At 49.9% G+C, this 22,327-nt stretch overlaps 1 protein-coding gene across 1 annotated transcript in view; it reads right to left on the reverse strand.

Annotated features, from left to right (window-relative positions):
* Positions 1-21,984, reverse strand: part of lrp1bb (low density lipoprotein receptor-related protein 1Bb) — a 303,986-nt gene extending 282,002 nt beyond the window's left edge. Inside the window, exons 1-2 of the mRNA XM_056288933.1 lie at positions 21,978-21,984; positions 21,775-21,897 (exon numbers count right to left, since the gene is read on the reverse strand). Coding sequence (XP_056144908.1) covers positions 21,775-21,897; positions 21,978-21,984 — 130 coding nt within the window. The remainder of the gene's footprint in view (positions 1-21,774; positions 21,898-21,977) is intronic.
* Between the last annotated feature and the right edge of the window lie 343 nt (positions 21,985-22,327).

A 22,327-nucleotide genomic window follows, 5' to 3' on the forward strand; every position in this document is an offset into this window, starting at 1 on the left:
TATATGGTTTGGAGACAGTGGCACTGACGAAAAGACAGGAGGCGGAGCTGGAGGTGGCAGAGTTGAAGATGCTAAGATTTTCACTGGGAGTAACGAAGAAGGACAGGATTAGGAACGATTATATTAGAGGGACAGCTCAGGTTGGACGGTTTGGAGACAAAGCAAGAGAGGCAAGATTGAGATGGCTTGGACATGTGTGGAGGAGAGATGCTGAGTATATTGGGAGAAGGATGCTGAATATGGAGCTGCCAGGGAAGAGGAGAAGAGGAAGGCCAAAGAGGAGGTTTATGGATGTGGTGAGGGAAGACATGCAGGTGGCTGATGTGACAGAGGAAGACGCAGAAGACAGGAAGAAATGGAAACGGATGATCCGCTGTGGCGACCCCTAACGGGAGCAGCCGAAAGTAGTAGTAGTAGACCAGGTGAAACAACTTACTTTCTCCTTATTGTGTGACTGTATAATTATTTTTTCTATAAACTTTTACAACATATGTTCAGTGTTTCCAGTAAATAGACTTTACTGGGGCCCGTGTATATTAACTACAGCTGGCACATCTTAGCGTTTTATATTCATCCGTGCGACAGAACGACGCCATCCGCCATCGATTAACTGGTGGACACGCCCCTCGCTCGCCCCTCCCCCTACCTGTTCGTTCTGCTATCGCGAGAAGTGTCTACTCACAATCTCGCCGCCTCCTGCGGTGCGGGCGATACGGGTTCGCATCCCGGCCGCGGAAATTCCTGTGGTTGCGTTGACCCCCAAATTCGCTACAATCATGTGTTTTCTCTTCGTGCTATGGCAGCTAGAAAGACAGGCTAACTTCAGCTAAGGTTAGACAACTACTTTTTCATGCATCTACTCAGCAGGGCGGGTGAATTTTACATTTTTTTTCTAATTTCTGTATAGTTGATTTAAAGGTTGTTTTCCAGGTCAAAACGGACCTGAGAAACGGAGTGAAAGGGGAGCACCTGGCTGCAAATCCCGATAAATGGAGCCGCACCAGAGACGTTCCCATGTGCACAGGTGTCGGAGCTCTTCGAAAGATTAAGTGCCATGACAAAAAGTGCCATCGTTGTATATGCTAAATAGTGTTTATTTCTTTATTTAGACAAATTTAAAAAAAAGAAAGAAAAGTTGATGGTGGGGAGGGTTGACTCTGTGAGATACATTACGAAGTTAATAGAAATATTCAATAAATCGAAATATTGTTTAAACTGCTAATAAGACACGTTAGCCCCCTAGCTAACGGGTCTGACCCTTTAGCCGAGCGGTTAGTGATGTCACCTTGTGGTGCAGTACACCCCGTATCGAATCCCGCACCGGGCAAGAATTAACCGGGTACAATTGTGTTAAAGGTAATACGTATTTGTTGTTTGTCACGTGTAGTAGACCATCTTTGTGCCGGCAGATAATGACGGCCCTTTCTGCCGGTGGGAAACTGCATGTTGTATCACTGGATGCAGGTCTGACATGTTGCTGACAACAGAAGACCAAAGGAAAGAGAAGTTGATGTTCCTGTAACAAGTGGGCGACATCTACACATGTCCTGAGAGAGACTGGTCCAGGAGGTAACACGCACCATGCAGTACAATTTATACCCACCTCTCCATTAATTATACCCTTTTTTTTCTACTATTAGCCTTTGTATTTTAACCACCCGTGTGTGATGTGGTGTACTATTTTGAAATGCTTCCCTGCTTTTGCAGCAGTGTTTTCTTTGCATCTGTAAAACTGTATTGTCGAGCCATCATTCCCTGGTTCAGAAATAAGTTGGCACCACTCGGCATCAATATCACACTAGTTGTGTGTTGCCTGACTGTCAAGATGTTGATTGTTTTTGCACAGTTCTACTTATTTAAGATCAACTACCTTCATTTTGTACCGTTATCAGCTTCAGATGGGTATTATAAGGAGGAACGACTCTCTGCACACGAATTATGAGAAGCAGTGTGACGGCAGGTGTATTGCAGAACAACATGACCAGGAAGACAAAATTAGTATTGATCTGGTAGCCTTTCCAACTGGTTTTTAAATGAAACGTGCATTTATGTTTACTTTGGAGGAGGGCGTAATAAGTAGGAACAGCTGGGAAGGTTTCTGAGTGGAATTCCAGCTCCTCCACTGGAGTGAAGTGAATTTTGACCTCTTGAAAGGAAATATTTGAGAAGTTGTCAGTGGGGGGTGGGGGGGGCACTGAACTCTGCTGTTTGGGGATCCAGCAGATCCCTGACCTATGACTCACACATGTGTCAGAGATTTTTTTTTATGTCTTATATTTTTCATCAAAGTCGCATCCCTGCTGTCTGGAGACTGCCGGATAGGCTAGGTATGACCAGCTTGATGGAAACCATGTCATAAACGCCTGTCTTCGTGGCTATGTAAGACTTGGACTTCATATATGCATTTTATACAGTTTATAAATATTTGACATGGCACCTAGGGAGTTGCTCTAATCTTCTAAAACTTAAATTTTTTAAATTTTTTTATGTATTTTCAGCTAAATCTTTCCTCATAATTTGTGTTATATACATTTTTAAGCTCTTTACACACACTTATTATCTTTTAAATCCACACCTGCAATCTGCTTACAGTGGGCATAAAAAAAAACAATTATAGTTCCATGTTTACCTTCTTACACGAGCCTTTATATCGTGATGAGGCCCTAAAAACATGTTTTTGTTCAATTTGAACAAAGGCCAAAGCATACAACCCATCAGAGAGCGGAGGCAGCATCTGATTTTAACTGGAGGAGACTGTGACCCCATTTACACCTGGTATTTAAATTGGATCTGCATAGCTCTGGGACAGCACACTGACTTGGTGGTTAGCACAGTTGTCTTACAGCAATAGGGTCCTGGGACCAATCCTGGCACTTGTGTGTGGACTTTGCATAATCTGTCTGTGTTAGCGGTGCTTTCCCCCTGGTATTCCACTTTCCTCACACAGACCAAAGACATTAAGGCTCGGGATTGCCCGTGGGTGTGAATAGGAATGAGAATATGTCTGTTTGTCCTGCCCCGGACTCTTGTCCAGAACACTCGCCCACTGTGACAGGCGAGATCAGAAGCCTTTCGTGACAGGCTTCAGAGTCTCCAGAACCCCTGCGAACCCTGGCCAAGCAACTACGGCTGTTCGTCTTTACAGCCTTTACACCGTCCACTGCGACCTGACCTCAGGTAGACGGCCGGGTGTAGATGTGATTCTCTGGGTTGAAGTGTGAGAGCGCACCGCCCACAGGGTACAAACGCCGTCAACACACATCTTCACGTGCTGACAGCTAACGGGTCAGGTCACTGAGCGGCATGACTCTGCAAGGACAGACAACTTTTTCTTTTTGTTTTTTTTCCCAATTATGGCTAAACGTGCAATGGCTAATCACAGCTTAACCAAAGCATTCCTGCACAATCTGCTCCCACCAGTCATCACCCCTGTTCTTTATCCCGTGGATGAATGGTTGAAAGAATGAATGGCTGATACATGCTTCCAGTAGCTGGAGAAGACGTGCCCAAAGTGACCGCAGGCTGTGCAGCAGCCCATCGTCAGCTGACCGTAAAGCTGCTGTTTTTATTCATGCTGACACGAGACAGACTTGCCTCTGCACGACCTCCCTGCTTGCTTTGCATAATTTATGGGCATAATGATCTGACAACAGCGCAGACAGACGAGCAGAAAGAACAGACACGAGTGGTGCAAAAGCAGAAGCTGTGATAAGATTGCGTGCATTAAATCTGCAGGTGTCAATAGGGCCTGGTACATGACGATGCTAACAAACACCTCAAGTGAGAGTTTCTTCTTTTTTTTACAACATACACAGTTTGAAAATGATGGCACTTGAAGTACTGGGGGGGGGGAGTGCGGGCACTCATTTTTTTGTGCCATATTTGGCTAATTACTAAGAAGCCACTTGAAATCTGCAACACAGATGCGTAAAGATCTGTACTGACACAATATAACGCTAATGTCCCGTTTTATGACCGAAACTGCTCGGAATGACAATATTGCGCAACAATCTTTAACATTTTCTAAACTCATTCCCTGAAGCATCGTTTGCACATTTTTCCATCAGCCATATCTGAATTTAAATTTTATTTGATTTGATTTTGATATACTTTAATGATCCCCATAGGGAAATTATGCAGTGGGCAGCCGCCGTGCAGCACCCGGGGACCACCTCCAGTTCGTCTTGCCACGCCTCGGTCAGGGGCACGGGCAGGAGTACTAACCCTAACATGCACGTCTTTTGGATGGTGGGGGAAACCGGAGCACCCGGAGAAAACCCACCACAGACACGGGGAGAACATGCAAACTCCACAGAAAGGACGACCCCCCAAGGTTGGACAACCCCGGGGTTCGAACCCAGGACCTTCTTGTTGTGAGGCGACGGCGCTAACCGCTGCACCACTGTGCCGCCCAACGATGTCAACTGGTCATGTGACAGTGTAATGTCCAATCGACTCAGACTTTTTTGAACCCATTTCTCTCAGGTATCTGCAAAAAGTTCAACATGGGACCATACCAATGAAAACCACTGGGACTGTTACACAGTGATTCCTGTGTCTACCCTCTGGCTCATATTTACTACTGCAGTGAATAAAATACGTTTCCATTCCTCATTAATCTCACATAAAAACTCAATTTACATATTCTCTTGACGCATGCTGAATAATGCAAGAAAGGAAATCGCGGAAAGTTGAAAGTCAATTTAGTACATAATATCGGTCACAGGCCCTACCTAGCATGTGGCTCACAACATTATCAAGATCTTCAAATCGTTGGAAAACCCCTCAGTAATACCGAGCTGTGTCATCTGGAAAAGACACCAATCCAATCAAGACAGAAATCCCTCTAACACATTCATTCATCCATTACCCAAACCACTAAGCCTGCTCTCAGGGTCGCGGGATGCTGGACCCTATCCCAGCAGTCATTGGGCAGCAGGCGAGGAGACACCCTGGACAGGCCGCCAGGCCATCACAGGGCCAACACATTCACACCTAGGGACAATTTAGTACAGCTGATTCACCTGACCCACATGTCTTTGATCTGTGGGAGGAAACCGGATCACCCGGAGGAAACCCACACAGACACAGGGAGAACATGCAAACTCCACACAGAGGACGACGTTGGACTACCCCGGGGCTCGAACCCAGGACCTCGCTGTGAGGCGACCGCGCTAACCACTGCGCCACTGTGCCGCCCTACATGAAGTAAAACATGAAAATAATAAATCCCTGTAACAAGGGTTACAGTCTTGATCAAGGGCTAAATGGATTGACTGTATGCCAGGAGACCACAGCCTAGCCACACAAAAGTGATTACTTCAGCTTTGAAAATTACAAGCTAAACCAAGTTACAAGGCTTGTCCGCTGACGACCAAAAGGACCGGTTTCCCTGAGCTGGCTTTCAAATGCATTGGAATGATGATGAAAAACGTCACGACAGGAGAGATGCCATCAGTGTGACGTGAAGATGTAAAGGTTAAAGGTTAATCCCTCTGGGCTCCTAAACCTCTGTGCCACAGGCCTGCAAGTATAACAACTAATTGTGAATGTGTGTGTGTGAGCATCTCCACACTACTCTATGGATGTGAGGCAAGGACCATCTACAGCCACCATCTCAGAAGCCTGGAGGCCTTCCACATGAGATGTCTCCAGAGGATCCTCGGCATTACTTGGGAGGACAGAGGTGTTGGAGCGGGCAGGCAGTTGCAGCGTGGAGGCATGCTCGCAAAGCTACCCCCCCCCCCAGCACCACTTTTACATGCCCGGTCTGCAACCGCAACTGTGCATCCAGCATCGGACTACTCAGCCACCAAAGGACACAAATAGGAGAAGACGGTCATCATCGGATACGATGGACAACCAGCAAGTGTGTGTGTGTGTGTGTGCGTGCGTGCACGTGCAAGCGGAAGCCTCTCGGACTCACGGGAAATGAACTTTCCTCTTTTTTTTGTTGTTGCGTGATCTTATTGTTGTGCAGCTTCTAAATATCAACCCGAGATGTCGCGGGGTGGAGGATGTCGGTGTTTTTTCAGACGCAAACATCCTCGGTGATGACTTTAAATAGAGGGGAGGGGACGTATCTATTCTTCCAACTGGAAAAAGCCATTTTCTCCGCGCGTAAAGCCTCATCGGGATGCAGAGCGCTCGCGCACGGCTGCGTGTTGTAACGCGCGTCTGAGATGCGAGCGAAGATTACACTAAACAAACTCTGTCTGCACCGCAGTGCAGCACTCGTTAGTTGTCACGGGCAGTGTGCGTCTTGCGGGGCATTTGGCAGAGAACAGTTGCGTGGCAACATAAATAGCAGCTGAAATGTGCACGCTAATGACGCTGCACAGACTCGTGCATGAGTAGATTCAAGTTTAACTTCCACCACCATCAGGCGGTATTTCTCTAACAGACCGAGAGTGCATGTCACCGGTAGTAAATGCTGATTTTCCTCAGTTGCCTCCGCCATATTCGGAGCTCTGCTTCAGCGCCGTCACCGGCTGTGTTTCATCTCATTTTATTTCAGTGCAACCTTCAGCTCCTCGGCATTTGAAGTAATGCAATCAGCCGCAGATCGCCGGTGCTGTTTGTCAGAGCTAAACGGGGGGTGGTAACTTGTTTGGAAGATGTTGCCCCTGCAGACGGAGAACTTCCTTCGCAGCTCCACCTGCACCGAATCCCAGGGCAAGATGACCTCAACCGAAACCATGTGATGTCCGTCAACATGTTTATGCAAGCAACAGCAGGATATTTAGAAAAGCAAGCCTTTGAACAGGTTATTGGTTTGATCTTCTGCGCCGCTTGGAAGAAGAAAAATGAGAAGAAGCTGTGGCTCTGGAAAGAGAGACGCGGCGTGCTGCGCTCAACTATATATCCGCAGTGTCGACGCTTGAGGTGGGGAAATGTGCGTGTCTCTGCTCACGTGCATGTGTCTGCGTGCATCCGCGTGTCTGTGTAACCGTGTGAGTAGCCCATGTGTTCAAAGTGTGATCACGTGCTCGGGCATTGCTGGAAAACACTGTAAACGGTGAGCAACTCCACGTATGCACGCGCCATCCACAAACCACGTGGTCAACTTTAACGCTGGCGAGTCCCGAAAACTCCGCTTCCGCGTCAGACATTTGTGATGTGTTCATCGTGACTACATCGCATCGGACGTCCGGGTGGCGTAGCGGTCTATTCCGTTGCCCTCCAACACGGGGATCGCCGGTTCGAGTCCCCGCGTGTCCTCCGGCTTGGTCGGGCGTCCCTACGGACACGATTGGCCGTGTCTGCAGGGTGGGAAGCCGGATGTAGGTATGCGTCCTGGTCGCTGCACTACCGCCTCCTCTGGTCGGTCGGGGGGAGGCGGGGAAACTGGGGGGGGGTAGCGCGATCATCCCACGCGCGACGCCCCCGCCCCCTGGTGAAACTCCTCACTGTCAGGTGAAAAGCAGTGGCTGGCGATCGGAGGAGGCACGTGGTAGTGCGCAGCCCTCCCCGGATCGGCAGAGGGGGTGGCGCGGCGACCGGGAGGGCTCGGAAGAGTGGGGTAATTGGCCGAGTACAAATGAGGAAGGAAAAGGCTACATTGCATCCACTACATTTTTGGTAGAGCCGCTACATCTGATGTGGGCTGTGGATGTTGACGGGGGTTTTGCGCGCCTCAGCTTTCTGTTCCGTCACATTTTGCTCTTGTGATGTTTTCTGTTTGTCGTTTGGAAGAATATGCTCCGCACAGATGGGTATGGATTTGTTCTCAGCGGCTGTCAAGCAGTGAATCGCAGGAGGGAGGAGGGGGGGGAGGTACATTTACCCTCAACTCAAGCAAAATGACTGTAAAATACTTAGTTAAAACCAGATGTGATCTATTACACCATCATTTATAACATCTGTTTGTGTGTGTGTGTGTGTGTGTGTGTGTGTGTGGTTATTGTGTTTCTGTGTGTTCTGCATGTCTGTCAGCAATAACACCCAGGCAACGATGAAAGACAGCAGGGCTGTGATGATGCTTTTTTATTTTATTATCTGACAATGTCCTTCTCGTACGTCACTGTAAGTGGTTTATCCTGTTCTGCGAAGCGCTTTGTAACCGCGTTTCGAGAAGTGCCGCAAATATGGTTCATTATTGTTATTCTTATTATTACTAAAGCCAGAGAGCTCGGCGAGAGCAGACCTGATGGATCAGGGGCTGAAATGAAATGAAACATGGTTTCCCCCGGCCCACAGCAGCGCAGCACGAACACAAAAACGCACATCCAAGAACTACAAGAACGCACACATCCAAACTAACACACACATCCAAACTAACACACATATCCAAACAAACACACACATCCAAACTAACACACACGCATCCAAAATAACACACACACATCCAAACTAACACACCTATCCAAACTAACACACACATCCAAACTAACACACACATCCAAACTAACACACACATCCAAACTAAACAAAAAAAATCACTGTCCAGGAGAACGAACGCCACCCAGGATGACTATCAGAACTGCCGGTCTGCACGGGCTAGCAGTTAGCTTAGCCTGCCCCGCTTCCTGTCAGACCGCCCTTGGTGTTTCCTCGTCGGGCCGTGGCCCTTGGCCCCACCGGACGCAGTAGACCAGGCTCCGTCAGCCGATCCAACGCCAGCTCTCCCAGCCAGTCAACCTCGACACACCTCCCCGCACTGCACACAATGACACCAAGAACACCGCAGCCGCCGCCAGGCGAGGCCGCCGCCGCCAGACCGCCCTCGGTGTTATCGGAACTGCCGGTCTGCACGGGCTAGCAGTTAGCTTAGCCTGCCCCGCTTGCATGTCCTGTCAAGACGCCCTCGGTGGTTCCTCCTCGGGCGCAGCTCCAGGCAAGGGCCGTGGTCCCTGGGCCTACAGGACGCAGCAGGGCAAGGCTCTCCCAGCCATCGAACAAAGACACAAATTTAAACGCAGACGTGGACGAACACGCTGCGTGGGCGGTACTGGGTGACGCCGCCATCTTCCCACCAGGAGGGTGACGTAGTCACGCCGCGGTCGCCCACAAGGCATTATGGGTAGACGAGTTTGCACCTGAGAACGTACTGTAACGTGCATGGATAAGTAGACACGCTGGCCGCTGACTCGCGGGTCTGACCCTTTAGTCAAGCGGTCAGCGATGCCTCCTGCGGTGCGGGCGATACGGGTTCGCGTCCCGGCCGCGTTGTTTAAACGGCGGAGAGATTAGCCGCGAGGCTTCCGTCCACACGCGCACTCTGGGAGGCTTCGTCTCGTCCCTTGTCTCGTAAACATTTAGAAGTGAGTGACGGGCTGTTTTTCTGCATAACGTCTGGTATAAATTATATGGACAAGAATAGCCCGGGATTTAATAAATGAATGACAGCTCGTTTAATGTCAAACCGTTTTAATTTCCTGCTTAAATTTCCTGTGAGCCTTACCACCCCCCCTACTCCCCCCCCGCCGCCGCCGCCGCCAACACAAAATTTAACACGACTGTGTGAAACGAACACGTGATGAGGCCAGGTTTCAAAGCCCGCCAGTCCGGCTCAGACTACACGAGTCATTTTGTTTGGTTTTTTTTTTTTTTTGCACATTAAACACAAATTCGCTGTAAATGAGCGTTAAATCACAGCGAGCTTTAATTCAAGCCTCTTAGCGGGGGGGCAAATAGTTCCGTCAGCCTGCGGTGAAGCGGAGCCGTCATAAACGCTAGCCTGCGAAACACTCCGGCCTGCCGTAAAGTAAAACAGCCCCGCCCCTCCATACTGTGGCCCGTTTATTGAACTCACCCACATACAAGAAATTACGGCCGTGTGACGCAATACACGGGGGGGGGGTGTCATCTACTCGCGCAGCAAAGTTGTTCAGGGTTTCAGTTCCAAGGTTACGCAATACAACAGAACGACAACTACAATTACACCACAACAAATAGTAATCACATAAACACATAAAACCACATGAAACACTTACAAAACATTTAATAACAACTGACAGTCTGCCCGCAGTGCCTGATGGGTAAAACAGGACAACTGGCACAATTCCGACGGGGTACATAGATAGATCCCTACAATACGTTGCTCCAGACCGCGGCGAGCGGAGCCACACACACACACACACACACACACACACACACACACACACACACACACACACATCGACTGGGTGTTATTTGGAAAAGCAGCGACTTAATTAGTCAACAGATATTTTTTGTGACCGACCATTATGCAAATGCCGCAACCTAATTGTTTCGGGACCCACATCAAATTAATAATGAATGCATTGCAGCAATAGCGGCGCTCGCCGAGGACATCTTTCTCAGCGTGTTGCGCGGTTTCCCGCCATGACTTGTGCGGCCGTGTACATTGCAAGGTAATATTGCAAACTACTGATAAGACACTGTAGCGAATTCGGGGGACAACGCAACCACAGGATGTGCCGCGGCCGGGACGCGAACCCGTATCGCCCGCACCGCAGGAGGCATCGCTAACCGCTCGGCTAACCGCTCCCTTTAGCCGAGCGGTTAGTGATGTCGCCTTGTGGTGCAGCACACCCCGTCTCGAATCCCGCACCGGGCAAGAAAATAACCGGTTACATTGGTGGCAGCGGTGGGATCCGGAAGTGTGCAGATCCTCAGAAGTCTCTTCGGAGCGCGGGAATAACAAAGCGCGAGGGCGCGCTTCCGGGGAGGGTGACGACTGTAAACTACTAATATGACCCTTTAGCCGAGCGGTTAGTGATGTCGCCTTGTGGTGCAGTACACTCCGTATCGAATCCTGCACCGGGCAAGAAAATAACCGGTTACAATATTGATGTCCCCCGTTCGTGAAAGAAACAAATATGTGTATCTGTTTGCTGAAGCCGAGCACAGCGGATTAGTGTTGCGGTAATCCGTCCGACGAACGCTTTTGACGAAAAATGTAAACGGTAGGCTTCATTTCCCCCACCCAGAGGCGCCGCTGGGCGGTTTGCGGCCCTGCAGTCCGCAGGGACGGCGCGTGCAGGTCCGCAGTATGGAAGACCGGGGAGGGGGAGGGGCAAGTCCAAGGTCACGTGAAACCTGCGCCTGGACGATGAGGTGAGCTGATCCCGGATCAGTCGCATCAAGGACACTTTAATTGTGTGTCCTCTGAGCGAAATGGATTTACCTCCCCCGCCCCCCCCGGCTTCGGATCTCCTCATTAAAAGGAAATAGTTTAAGGGAAAGCCTTGACCTTTGACTTTATTTACATTTTGAATTATGCAATTAGTTTCGGGGACCAAATTGAGGTGTTGGCCCATTTTGTGAATCAATTGATTATAAGGAAGTGAAGAAGTCATTTTCCTGCTGGAAGGCATCTTTAATGAGGACCACGGTTGGAGCCGGGTATTCACGGTGAAAGTGGAGGACATGGGGTTTTTTTTTTTTTTCTCTCTCTCTCAAGTTTGGCTCCACCCCAGAGCCCTGGACAGTTATTGTTTGTGGCGCAAGTGGAACAAATGACACCAGAACATGTCTTTCTCCGCCTTAAAAAAAAAAGCAGTTTCTCATCATTAAGAAATGAAATGCCACCCATGTTGGAATTCACGCGCTCGTCCCAAACCGAGTCCAGGCCCCGCTTGAGACCGAGGTTGTGGCAGTCGAACCGCTCCCCGTCCTCCCATCCAGACTCTGTGTGTGACGTGTCGTGGGCGCGTGATTTTTTTTCGTACCCGTTTTCCGGGAACTCTGCCTCTGATTGGCTAGTACTCGTTGCCTCCGTTGATCATGTTGGTTAAGGTTAGGGTTAGCCAATCAGAGATAGAGTAGGGGCGGGTCTTCCCGGAAGCCAGGTGAACGCTCTCGGAACGAGTACAAGCCAATCAGAGGCAGAGTTCCCAGAAAACGGGTACGAAAAAAAATCACCCTCTCTCGAGAGGGGGCGTGGCGTGGCGACGTGACCCTCCCGCTGCGTCACGTCTGTCGCGAAGAAAGGCGGTGTTCGGGTTCTCCTATGCGATCTGCTCAACCGCCACGGAGCGCGCACGCGTGCGTGGGCTTGAACGTGAAGCGGTGATATTTTCAAGGGGCACGGGCCGAGAAGATCCTTAGTGGCGGAGACATCACAGCATACTGTAGCGAATTCGGGGGACAACGCAACCACAGGAAGTGCCGCGGCCGGGACGCGAACCCGTATCGCCCGCACCGCAGGAGGCATCGCTAACCGCTCGACTAAAGGGTCAAACCCACCAGCCAGCGGCCAGCGGGTCTTCTTATCCATGCACGTTACAATACTTTCACATGAATAAGTACACATACCTTTGTAATTACACATGGATAACCCCCCCCCCCCCACACACACACACACACACACACACACTCCACATGTGATTTTTCTGTCTCCCGCCTACCGGCTGCACCAGTAAGCAGATGGCACTAGCCCGAGGAAGTGTATCCGAGTTCATCTCCAAATGGATTAAAACCCTATTCCATAGCCTTGCGCCTCGGAAAAATAAATAAATAAAAAAATGAGGGGGGGGGGGGATGAGTGTAAACAGGATGCACACATGGCAGGTTAAAGACACTGGCGATGGCTCGCTTTTGATCTCTAATCACGACGGCGTTTCGGAGGCAGAACGGCGGAACTAAACACGATATCCAATTACCTTCGGCTGGCACAGATCACATGTTCAACACGGTGGGGTGGGGTGGGGTGGGAATATGACCTCCAACCATTTTGTCATGCTTCAAGCCGACCCCCCCCCCCCATGCACATTGGCTGCACGTGCAGACGGTTAAAAAAAAAAAAGGCCAGACAGGCTCGAGTTGTAAAAGAAGGCCATCAAAATATACAAGCAAGGGTGTTAAATGGAAACGTTCCAGGCTGAAAAACACGCGTTTCCGGGGGATTTTTTAATTTTTTTTTTTTTTTTTTGGATGAGTCAACAGCGAGGTTAGATCCCAGCTAGAGACCGAGAGAGGAAGAGGAAGGGAAGTAAACATTACATAATGCAAAAGGCCCTGTCCCTCGGCTCAATAACAAGGTGCTACGCTACATTACCCGCTAAACCTCCATCCTACTGGCGCCGGTTCTCCTGGGGCCAGGCGTGTTTGTGATACATTTATTTCAGTATGAGAGTTGCCATAGAAAATACCCTGCAGGATGTTGACTGGCAGCCCAAAATACACACTTGCTGCAACTTGATCGCCGGAGGGGGAGGGGGGGGGGCATATATTTTCAGGCTGTCCTTAGCGATACTTGCACAGGGATTTGTCAACTTCTTCAGATTATCTTTTTTTTTTTGGATGGTAATGCAAGTTAAGATTTCATAAAAGTAAAAGTACAGAAAAAGGGGCTGGTTGACCCTCATCTGAACCAAATGAAAAGTACTACCACACGACACAAAGTACTGTAAACTACTAATAAGACACGTTAGTCCCGGGCAAGAAAACAACCGGTTGCAGCGGTGGGATCCGGAAGTGTGCAGATCCTCAGAAGTCTCTTCGGAGCGCGGGAAGAACAAGCGCGAGGGCGCGCTTCCGGGGAGGGTGACGACTGTAAGCTACTAATAAGACCCGTTAGCCCCTAGCTATCTGACCCTTTAGCCGAGCGGTTAGTGATGTCGCCTTGTGGTGCGGTACACCTCGTATCGAATCCCGCACCGGGCAAGAAGATAACCGGTTACAGTACTATCATACAAACGCCTTCGGCTTCGGGTGCCCTCTGATACAGCTCCTGATGGGGATCTCCATATGATCAGAAAGTGTCCAGGTAGTGTCGCGGTCCCTTCCGTTGCCTACCTACACGGGCATCGCCGGTTCGAGTCCCCGCGGTACCTCCGGCTTGGTCGGGCGTCAGACACAAATCGCCCTTCGCCAAGCCACGCCCCCGAAACGCAGGCTGGCCAGTCACAGCGCAGCATAGGACAGGCTCCGACAGACGTCCGACACTTTCATGGCGGCCGCTCCGTTGACCTCGACGCAAAGGTTTGAGATTTTCTTCATTTCCGAGCTGGTTTTGTGGACTTTTCGCTCGTTGCGGTTACACGTTGTGCTTGGGGCACCTGTAACAGTGTCACTCGTCACCCGGAGAGGTTGGAAGGAGATGTACTTTTTCTTCCCTTTCCAAAACCACAATCAAACCCTGCAAAGTGTAGGCTGTGGATAAAGCTGTGTGGACGTCCTCGAATCCAGCCGAACCCCTCAAAGACCAACAAGCACAGCTTTGGCTGCTCCAAGGTAAGTAATGAATTTATAAACCTCAAAATAATGTTAAAGCTTGACGGACTTAGCAACAGTAACTAAGGGGGGCGGGCCTTAGCGAAGGGTCAGTTGGCCGTGTCTGTGGGTGGGAAACCAGATGTTGGTATGTGTCCTGGTCCCTGCGCTAGCGCCTCCTATGGTCGGTCCGGGCGCCTGTTCGGCGGGGGGAGGGGGGGAACTGGGGGGAATAGCGTGATCATCCCGCGTGCTACGTCCCCCTGGTGAAACTCTTCACTGTCAGGTGAAAAGAAGCAGCTGGCGACTCCACATGTATCGGAGGAGGCATGCGGTAGTCTGCAGCCCTCCCCGGATCGGCAGAGGGGGGTGGAGCAGAGACCGGGACGGCTCGGAAGAGCGGGGTATTTGGCCAAGTACAGTTGGGGAGAAAAGGGGGGAGGATGTATATGACTGCCATTATAAACTCCACAGCAATGAATGAAATTGAATTAATGCTATTTAATTCGATGATTAAATATATGTATAGAAAGTAGTAGTAGTAGTAGTAGTCGCCATTTAACTCGATGATAGGTTTCCCCTCAGCTAGCTCGTTAGCTTAGCTCGGCACCCCCCCCCCCCCACCACCCCCCCCACTGGTACCTGAGACGCGTCTTTTCATCCCTGCTCGTTTGAGAAGCAGGCCGAGGAGTTTTGAGCTCGCACAAAGCTACTTAGAATTTGCCACTCCATAACTAGCTTCAAACACTGCGGCCAAATCAGACGTGAGACGCGCAATTACTCCCAGCTGTGGGCCCACACGTTAAAGAGAAGCAGAATAAGGCCCTGTCGAGTTTCAGCACTTGGATGGCCTGCCACGCTCGCCCACATGTGGCGTGGACGGCAGTAAAATAAATAAATAAATAACCAAAAGGAAGTCGGTTACGACAAGTTACTCCAGAAAACACAACGGTGAAATAAACACGCCGCAGTCCCCCTGTAATTACACTCCCAGGGTCGGATCCTGGTAGGCCTCCTTTCTCTGAGATAGCGTTTCTTGGTTTTTCTTGCCTCTCTCCAGGACGCTGATAAGCTTGGCAGAGGGCAGGAGGAGCAGCCCTCTCCTTTCAGCACGGGGGAAGGAGTGGAAGAAGGGGGCCGTCTTTGAACAGGCTCCCTTCCCTCTGAGGCGTGCCACGGGGGGACATCGAGATCAGCGTCAGCGTGGACCGGGCCGGGCCGGAGCCTCGGTGACATTTTGCTCCCGTGCTTTTGAAGGCGACTTCCGACCCTTCTCGTCGTCGTCTCCTCCTCTGGGCTGGACGGGTCAGTCGGAGACCAGAGTCCAACGGTGTGACTGCACGGAGACGAGTGAAGCCCGGCAGTCCTCATGTCTTTGCACGAAAGAGCCGAGAAAGAGTTCACCCCCTCAAACACTGGGGGAAGGGGCCTTCAGCAGTGGTGCTGATGGAGGCCTACTCGCCAGCATGCTGCAGGCATTACGCTGCACAAACCAGATCCCGAATGCATCCCTGGAAAACCAGCTGACTGCGTTGCTCCAAAGAACATCAACTTATCTAAGAGTTCTGCATCTCTTCCATATTAGTAAATGACACGGCGTACTCCAAAACATCGTTACGCCTTAATCTGAAACGTCTTCATTATGAGATGAGATGTGTTCAGCGTTTCTGAAGGACATCAACTTCTCCAAGAAGTTGCAAAGAAAGTGTTGTTTATGAACCCGATCACAACACAGACACATCCTTAGGTTTACACCCATCCATCCATCCGTCATCCAAGCCGCTTATCCTACTCGGGGTCGTGGGGATGCTGGAGCCTATCCCAGCAGTCACCGGGCGGCAGCTGGGGAGACACCCTGGACCTAAACCGAAAAATCCATGAATTTCTCAGTGCACCTCGTTGAACGGGTCAACATAACGTTTATGGTTTGGGTGGGTCAGTAGGGTCAAAGGGTGACTCTGATGACCTTTTTAAAGACATGGTCCGACCCACAAACGGCTCCCCTGAACACAATGAACTTGTAGAGATGGATTTCTGCCTCTCCCCTCTTTGTGACGACAATTGTCTAATAGAAATTAAGCTGCTGATCTGCATCTCCCAACACGCTCCCTGTGCAGCACAGAAACCAGCCACGACATTAGCCAAGGTCTCACTGTCAAATATGCAAATGACTTTTTTAATCCTCTCTCGCTCCCTCCCTCGCTACTGTAGTCCTCACCACATAAGCCGTGTTTTCATCAAAGCACTTTTACACACATCATTTTCACCACACCCCCCCTCCCTCCCTCCTCCCTTGTTCTCCCCAATCGTCTCCGGCCAATTACCCCACTCTTCCGAGCCGCCCACCCCCCTCCGCCGATCCGGGGAGGGCTGCAGACTACCACATGCCTCCTCCGATACGTGTGGAGTCGCCGGGCTGCTTCTTTTCACCTGACCCAGAGAGGAGTTTCACCAGGGGGGGGGGCGTAGCGCGTGGGAGGATCATGCTATTCCCATTCCCATCCCCCAGCCGTTCATTGTGAACGGCCCCCGTCTTCCTCGTGGGTGTGGAAGTATGGACCTGGGACAGAAAACCTAGGCTACGATAAGGATGTTGTTTGCTTAAACGGCTCTGATGGAAATGCCACATTAATTTGCACGGTTTATTTATTTATTTATTTATTTATTCATGATGTTTTACATGTAATTGTTCGCTTGAAATCCACGTGAAAGTCGGCCGGAAACGCAGCTAATGGACGGTGGTGTGCCGTGCCCGGACGGAGCAAGGTTTTCCAATTTAACGTACTACTCAAGAGAACATGTGGTTTGGAGAACTCCAGAATTGGGGAATTGCTTCTCTTCAGGGGTTTCCTTAGCCATTATTCAAGATCGGTTGTTTTGGGTTTTCCTCCCCCCCCTCCCCTTCTTGCTCGCTCCCTAGATAACAAATGTGCCCGGTCCCAGGAGGCCCATGGCTGACTGAGTACACGTTCGGCTCCTTCCAGTCTTTAGATAATGCAACACAAAGTCAGCCTCGCGTCCTCCTCCTCCTCCTCCTCCACCTCTCAGAGAACAAGCTGCAGTGATTACATCTGACCAGCACAGCAGGCAGGGAGGTCAGAGGAGACAACATGTCGAAAATACAGCGATGCATCATTTTGTTGGACACTTTGCAGGGGCGAAGGGATAAAACGTCTCAATACGGCTGAAATACACATGTCATTTGTAAACGCCGTGAAATCAAATGGTGGGAGATTGCACACCTGCCTGATTCCCATGTGGCCTTCTTTTAATCCTTTCCGGCCACAATTAAGACACTTCAGCCAGTATAAAGGGTTTCTTACAAATTGTGGAAGCGCTCGCTCTCTCACATGGTCTGGCAGACTCCGGTCCAGCCCTCCATTCTGTTTGCAGGTGAAAGCCGATCTAGTTCCCTTTCTATCAATACACAATCCGCGATAATGTGCCGCGATAATTCCCAGGATGAATATGCAGGGTTTTCTCTCAATGGGCATTGTAAATAAAATGGAGCCAGTGTTAATAGAAATGATAATGAAATACCTTGTGGAGATTAAACGACTTGGCCCACAGCAACCTTGGGGAGATTGAATAATTTAGCACCATATTAGACCGACTCTCATGCAGAGATAAGCGAGTATGAAGCCCATTAAGGGATCCATCACAAAGTCTGTGGTAGACCTCCTACTTGGCCTACTTTAAGATTTAACGAAACTTGATGTGAATTCTGCTTTAAGAAGCGTTTGTTTAGCTGTGATTGTTTCACATGGAAGCTTCTTAGACACCTTTCCCTTTGTCCCTCACAACTACACTCGTCATCTCCTCTAAGCCACAGCGATTTCAACTTTAACACAGCCAAGGCCGCCCATCTGGCGGGTTTGGATTTTCAAAGTTTAATAACTTTGTGGGAAAAAAAAAGATACAGACCTGCCACTCCCTGAATGCTCCTAAAATGTCATATATTTAATCAATTACTACTACTACTCATAATAATAATGATAATAGATGACATTTATATAGCGCTTCATCTAGACACCCAAAGCCCTTCACGCTGAAAGGGGGAAATTTTGCATTAACATTTTTGAATTTCAAAAAATGTAAAATTGAAATCTGCATTAAAATGAGTTTTAGATTAATTGCAAGAAGAAGAAAAAACAGTTATGATAAGATCTACCCAAAACGCGGCCACGAGCGGTCGAAAAGACGGCGCATAATTTGCGCGTCATCGTGCGCGTCATGTCACTATTCACGACGCGTGTTGGTCGCGTCATTTCCTTCGCGAAGTTCGTCACTCTGTCCTAGAAACACACTAGCGTCCTCCAGTGGAGAGACATGGTCTAAACTTGATTTCTGATTATTTCCAACATGTCTGGTTACAGACGCGCCGTGACCACCACCGAGGCGTCGCAGTATTTACAGGCGTTGGACAGTGGCCATTTTGAATTGTTTGAAAAATAGTATTAAAGTTGTTAAAAATGTTAATTTTGGTGTCAGTTAGTTTCTGAACAGACATACTAAAATATGTAATGCATTAATATCTCAAACTGGGTATTTATCTTGACAGAATATAGAGTTTAAAAACCGGCGGTCATTTTGACCGCCCATGGTCGTTTTAGGTAGGAGCGGAATCCCGATCGTTCTAGCACATGGGTAAAAATGCCACATTCTGTTCGACTAATTTTTGTTCTTCTTTATATTTCTCCATTTTTTTAGGGCAGTGAATGGTGGCTTAAAAGGGGGTGGCATGCAGTTAAGGTCACGAGACAGGTCCAAACCCTAAAGTCGTGGCTGGAGCTACGTTTACACGGTGTCTTTGAGCGAGTCCTTTGTGTGTCTTTGTTACTGGCTGTTGTGTAAAGTGCACTAAAGACCATTCTGGGAAACAGCGTTTCAACAGGATGCAGAACCACTTTCCCACAGAGCCGCTGAGCTGCTAGACGCTGACATCTGTCACGCCGGTCTAACAAGACTCCCTGACAACCCGGACCGACGGGCTGTTCTCGCCAGAAGACGCTGCTGAAAAATTCAAGGTTCAAACAGCTCTTGGCTAATTACAGCGGACACTTGTTTCTGCTGGCATGCAGCCTGGGTGCTCTGGTGGCCGCCTGAAAAGACATTTTGAGCTTGACTCAGCTCTCTCCACATCCCCTCTGAGGATGTGTGGAGGACGGAGGAGGAAAAGCAAACATGGGTTTGGAAGAGACTAACGTTCACAACCACAGTACTGCCCATTCTTTAATACCACTTTAAACCCGGCGGGTTTAAAGTGGTATTAAAGAATGGGCAGTACACTGTACTTGACTGGGTGTCATATCCATGGGGCAACCAAGACGGAACATCTCGGCATCTGCTGGATGACTAACGCAGGCTGTTGGGACGTACTTGTGTCAGCCAAATCCTAATCGTACTCAGCATCGGATCCGCGAGTCATCACAAATTGGGCGTTTATTCACTTTGCATTTGTATGACGGAACATATTGTAGCGAATTCGGGGGACAACGCAACCACGGGAACTGCCGCGGCCGGGACGCGAACCCGTGTCGCCCGCACCGCAGGAGACATCGCTAACCGCTCGGCCAGCGTGTCTACTAATCCAAGCACGTTACAATATTTACTCGGCGTCTTCAAAAAAAAAGAAAACTGCAGCTGCTACCGCATGTTCACCAAAACGTGTACGTTTTTAACTGGTCGTTGTGTCTTTTCCTCTTATGGGCTTTTGCTTTCATTGTACGTCACGTTCCCAAGTTTTGATTACCTGTTCAATAAAGTAACGAAGTAAAGTAAACATTCTACCAGTCCTCAGACGAGGAAGTAGCCAAGTTTAAGATATATATATATATATATATATATACATATATATTTGTAAACTACTAATAAGACACGTTAGCCCCTAGCTAACGGGTCTGACCCTTTAGCCGAGCGGTTAGTGACGTCGCCTTGTGGTGCAGTACACCCCGTCTCGAATCCCGCAACGGGCAATAACATAACCGGTTACATTGGTGGCAGCGGTGGGATCCGGAAGTGTGCAGATCCTCAGAAGTCTCTTCGGAGCGCGGGAAGAACAAGCGCGAGGGCGCGCTTCCGGGGGAGGGTGACGACTGTAAACTACTAATAAGACACGTTAGCCCCTAGCTAACGGGTCTGACCCTTTAGCCGAGCGGTTAGTGATTTCGCCTTGTGGTGCAGTACACCTCGGATCGAATCCCGCACCGGGCAAGAAAATAACCGGTTACACACACACATATATATATATATATATATATATATATATATATATATATATATATACTGTATAATATCACATAATTATGCTGCCATGAAACCCTTTAGGATTTGGTTTGAAAAGCGCTATTCAACTTTTTCATTATCTTGGTTTTAATCTACTCCGAATGAAACTGTGCGGGCAACATGGGATACTTCAACGGATATCACACGTTTGCGTTGTATTTGCGTTGCTGATTTGGGTCGTTTAATCCTTTTTTAACAAGACAAACATGACTACCTGTACTACAAGCAGAAACGAGGCCGAGCACCGCCAGCGGGCCTGTATTGATGAACGGCGGTAATGTGTCCTGAGAATTTCCCATAATCAGTGAGGAGAATTGCCAAGCGGCGCGCAGAGACAGACGTCGGCTCCACAATTCAATCCAAGGACAGAGACTCAACCAAAGGGAATAACGGCAAACATCTGGCACGTTAATCCCAGGTAACACACCCGAGCGTCATCGCTGCCTGCAGGCTCCGCGGGCTCTGCGGGCTCTGCGGGCTCTGCGGGCTCTGCGGGCTCTGCGGGCTCTGCGGGCTCTGCAGGCTCAGCAGGCTCAGCAGGCAGCGCGGCCTTCAGTGGAAGCTGATGTGGCGGTGATGTCATGGATCTGATGGCCGTGCTGACAGTGACGTGTGGCGTGGCCGGTGGCAGGGTTTTACACCGTCCCGCACGCCGGCCGTGACGTGCTTGACGTGAACAACACGTGGCGAGGGGGATCAGCCGGGACGACCGCTTCCGGTAGCGAGCAAAGCAGCCGCATGCGAAAACTGAACCTATGCAAAGAGGCAACTGGCTCTTTTTTTAGAATTATCACCCCCCCCCCTCCCCTCCCAGTTGTACTTGGCCAATTACCCCACTCTTCCGAGCCGCCCCGGTCGCTGCTCCACCCCCCTCTGCCGATCCGGGGAGGGCTGCAGACTACCACACGCCTCCTCCGATACATGTGGAGTCGCCAGCCGCTTCTTTTCACCTGACAGTGAGGAGTTTCCCCAGGGGGACGTAGCGCGTGGGAGGATCACGCTACCCCCCCCCCCTCCGAACAGGCGCCCCGACCGACCAGAGGAGGCGCTAGTGCAGCGACCAGGACACACACCCACATCCGGCTTCCCACCCGCAGACACGGCCCAATTGTATCTGCAGGGACACCCGACCGAGCCGGAGGCAACACGGGGATTCGAACCGGCGATCCCCGTGTTGGTAGCCAACAGAATAGACTGCCGTGCTACCCGGATGGAGGCGACTGACTCTTGCTGTGGTCTGTTTTCACCGTAGTGCTGCTGGGGCTGTGACCAGGGAACAGGCGCCCCCCCCCCCCCGAAAGGAGGAGGAGCGGCAGCAGCAGAGAGGAATGGATGGAATGAGTCACTTACAACTTTCGTCCGTTTCGTCGGAAGCATTGGGGCAGTCCGGTTCGCCGTCACAGAGCCACGCCTCGGGGATGCAGGTCTCCTGGTCGTGACAGTGAAACTCCCCTATGTCACACAAAATGTCTTCTGCGTGGAACAAGGGAAGGGTGGAGGGAGAGATAGACAGAGATGTAGCATGAGGTGACGGGAAGGAATGGGTGGCTCACGTTTCATCAGGAGTCATGAGAGAGGGCGTGCACAGAGCATGACTGAGCGGTGTCACCTTGGTCGTTACTGGGGTAACGTCCATGTATGGCTGAGCACACATCTGTTCTTCTAAATGATTACACTGGTCTACAAACATATAGTGGTTTTTTTGTCTTGCATGGACTTTGGAAACCGTTTTTGGCTAATTTTGGGCTGCTGAATCCAAATCTGAGCTCAGATTTGCTCCATCGCATCAAGCTTCTGGGCTCTCTGCATGCTCCTTATTCAGGATTTTACAAAAGTTGACCATCTAGTCTGGCAATCTTGGTGGGGATAAAAATGGCCCCTGTTCATTTCCTATGTAATTTCA

The sequence above is a fragment of the Lampris incognitus genome, chromosome 11 (genome assembly GCF_029633865.1).
Source record: "Lampris incognitus isolate fLamInc1 chromosome 11, fLamInc1.hap2, whole genome shotgun sequence".
In the NCBI taxonomy this organism is placed as follows: domain Eukaryota; kingdom Metazoa; phylum Chordata; class Actinopteri; order Lampriformes; family Lampridae; genus Lampris; species Lampris incognitus.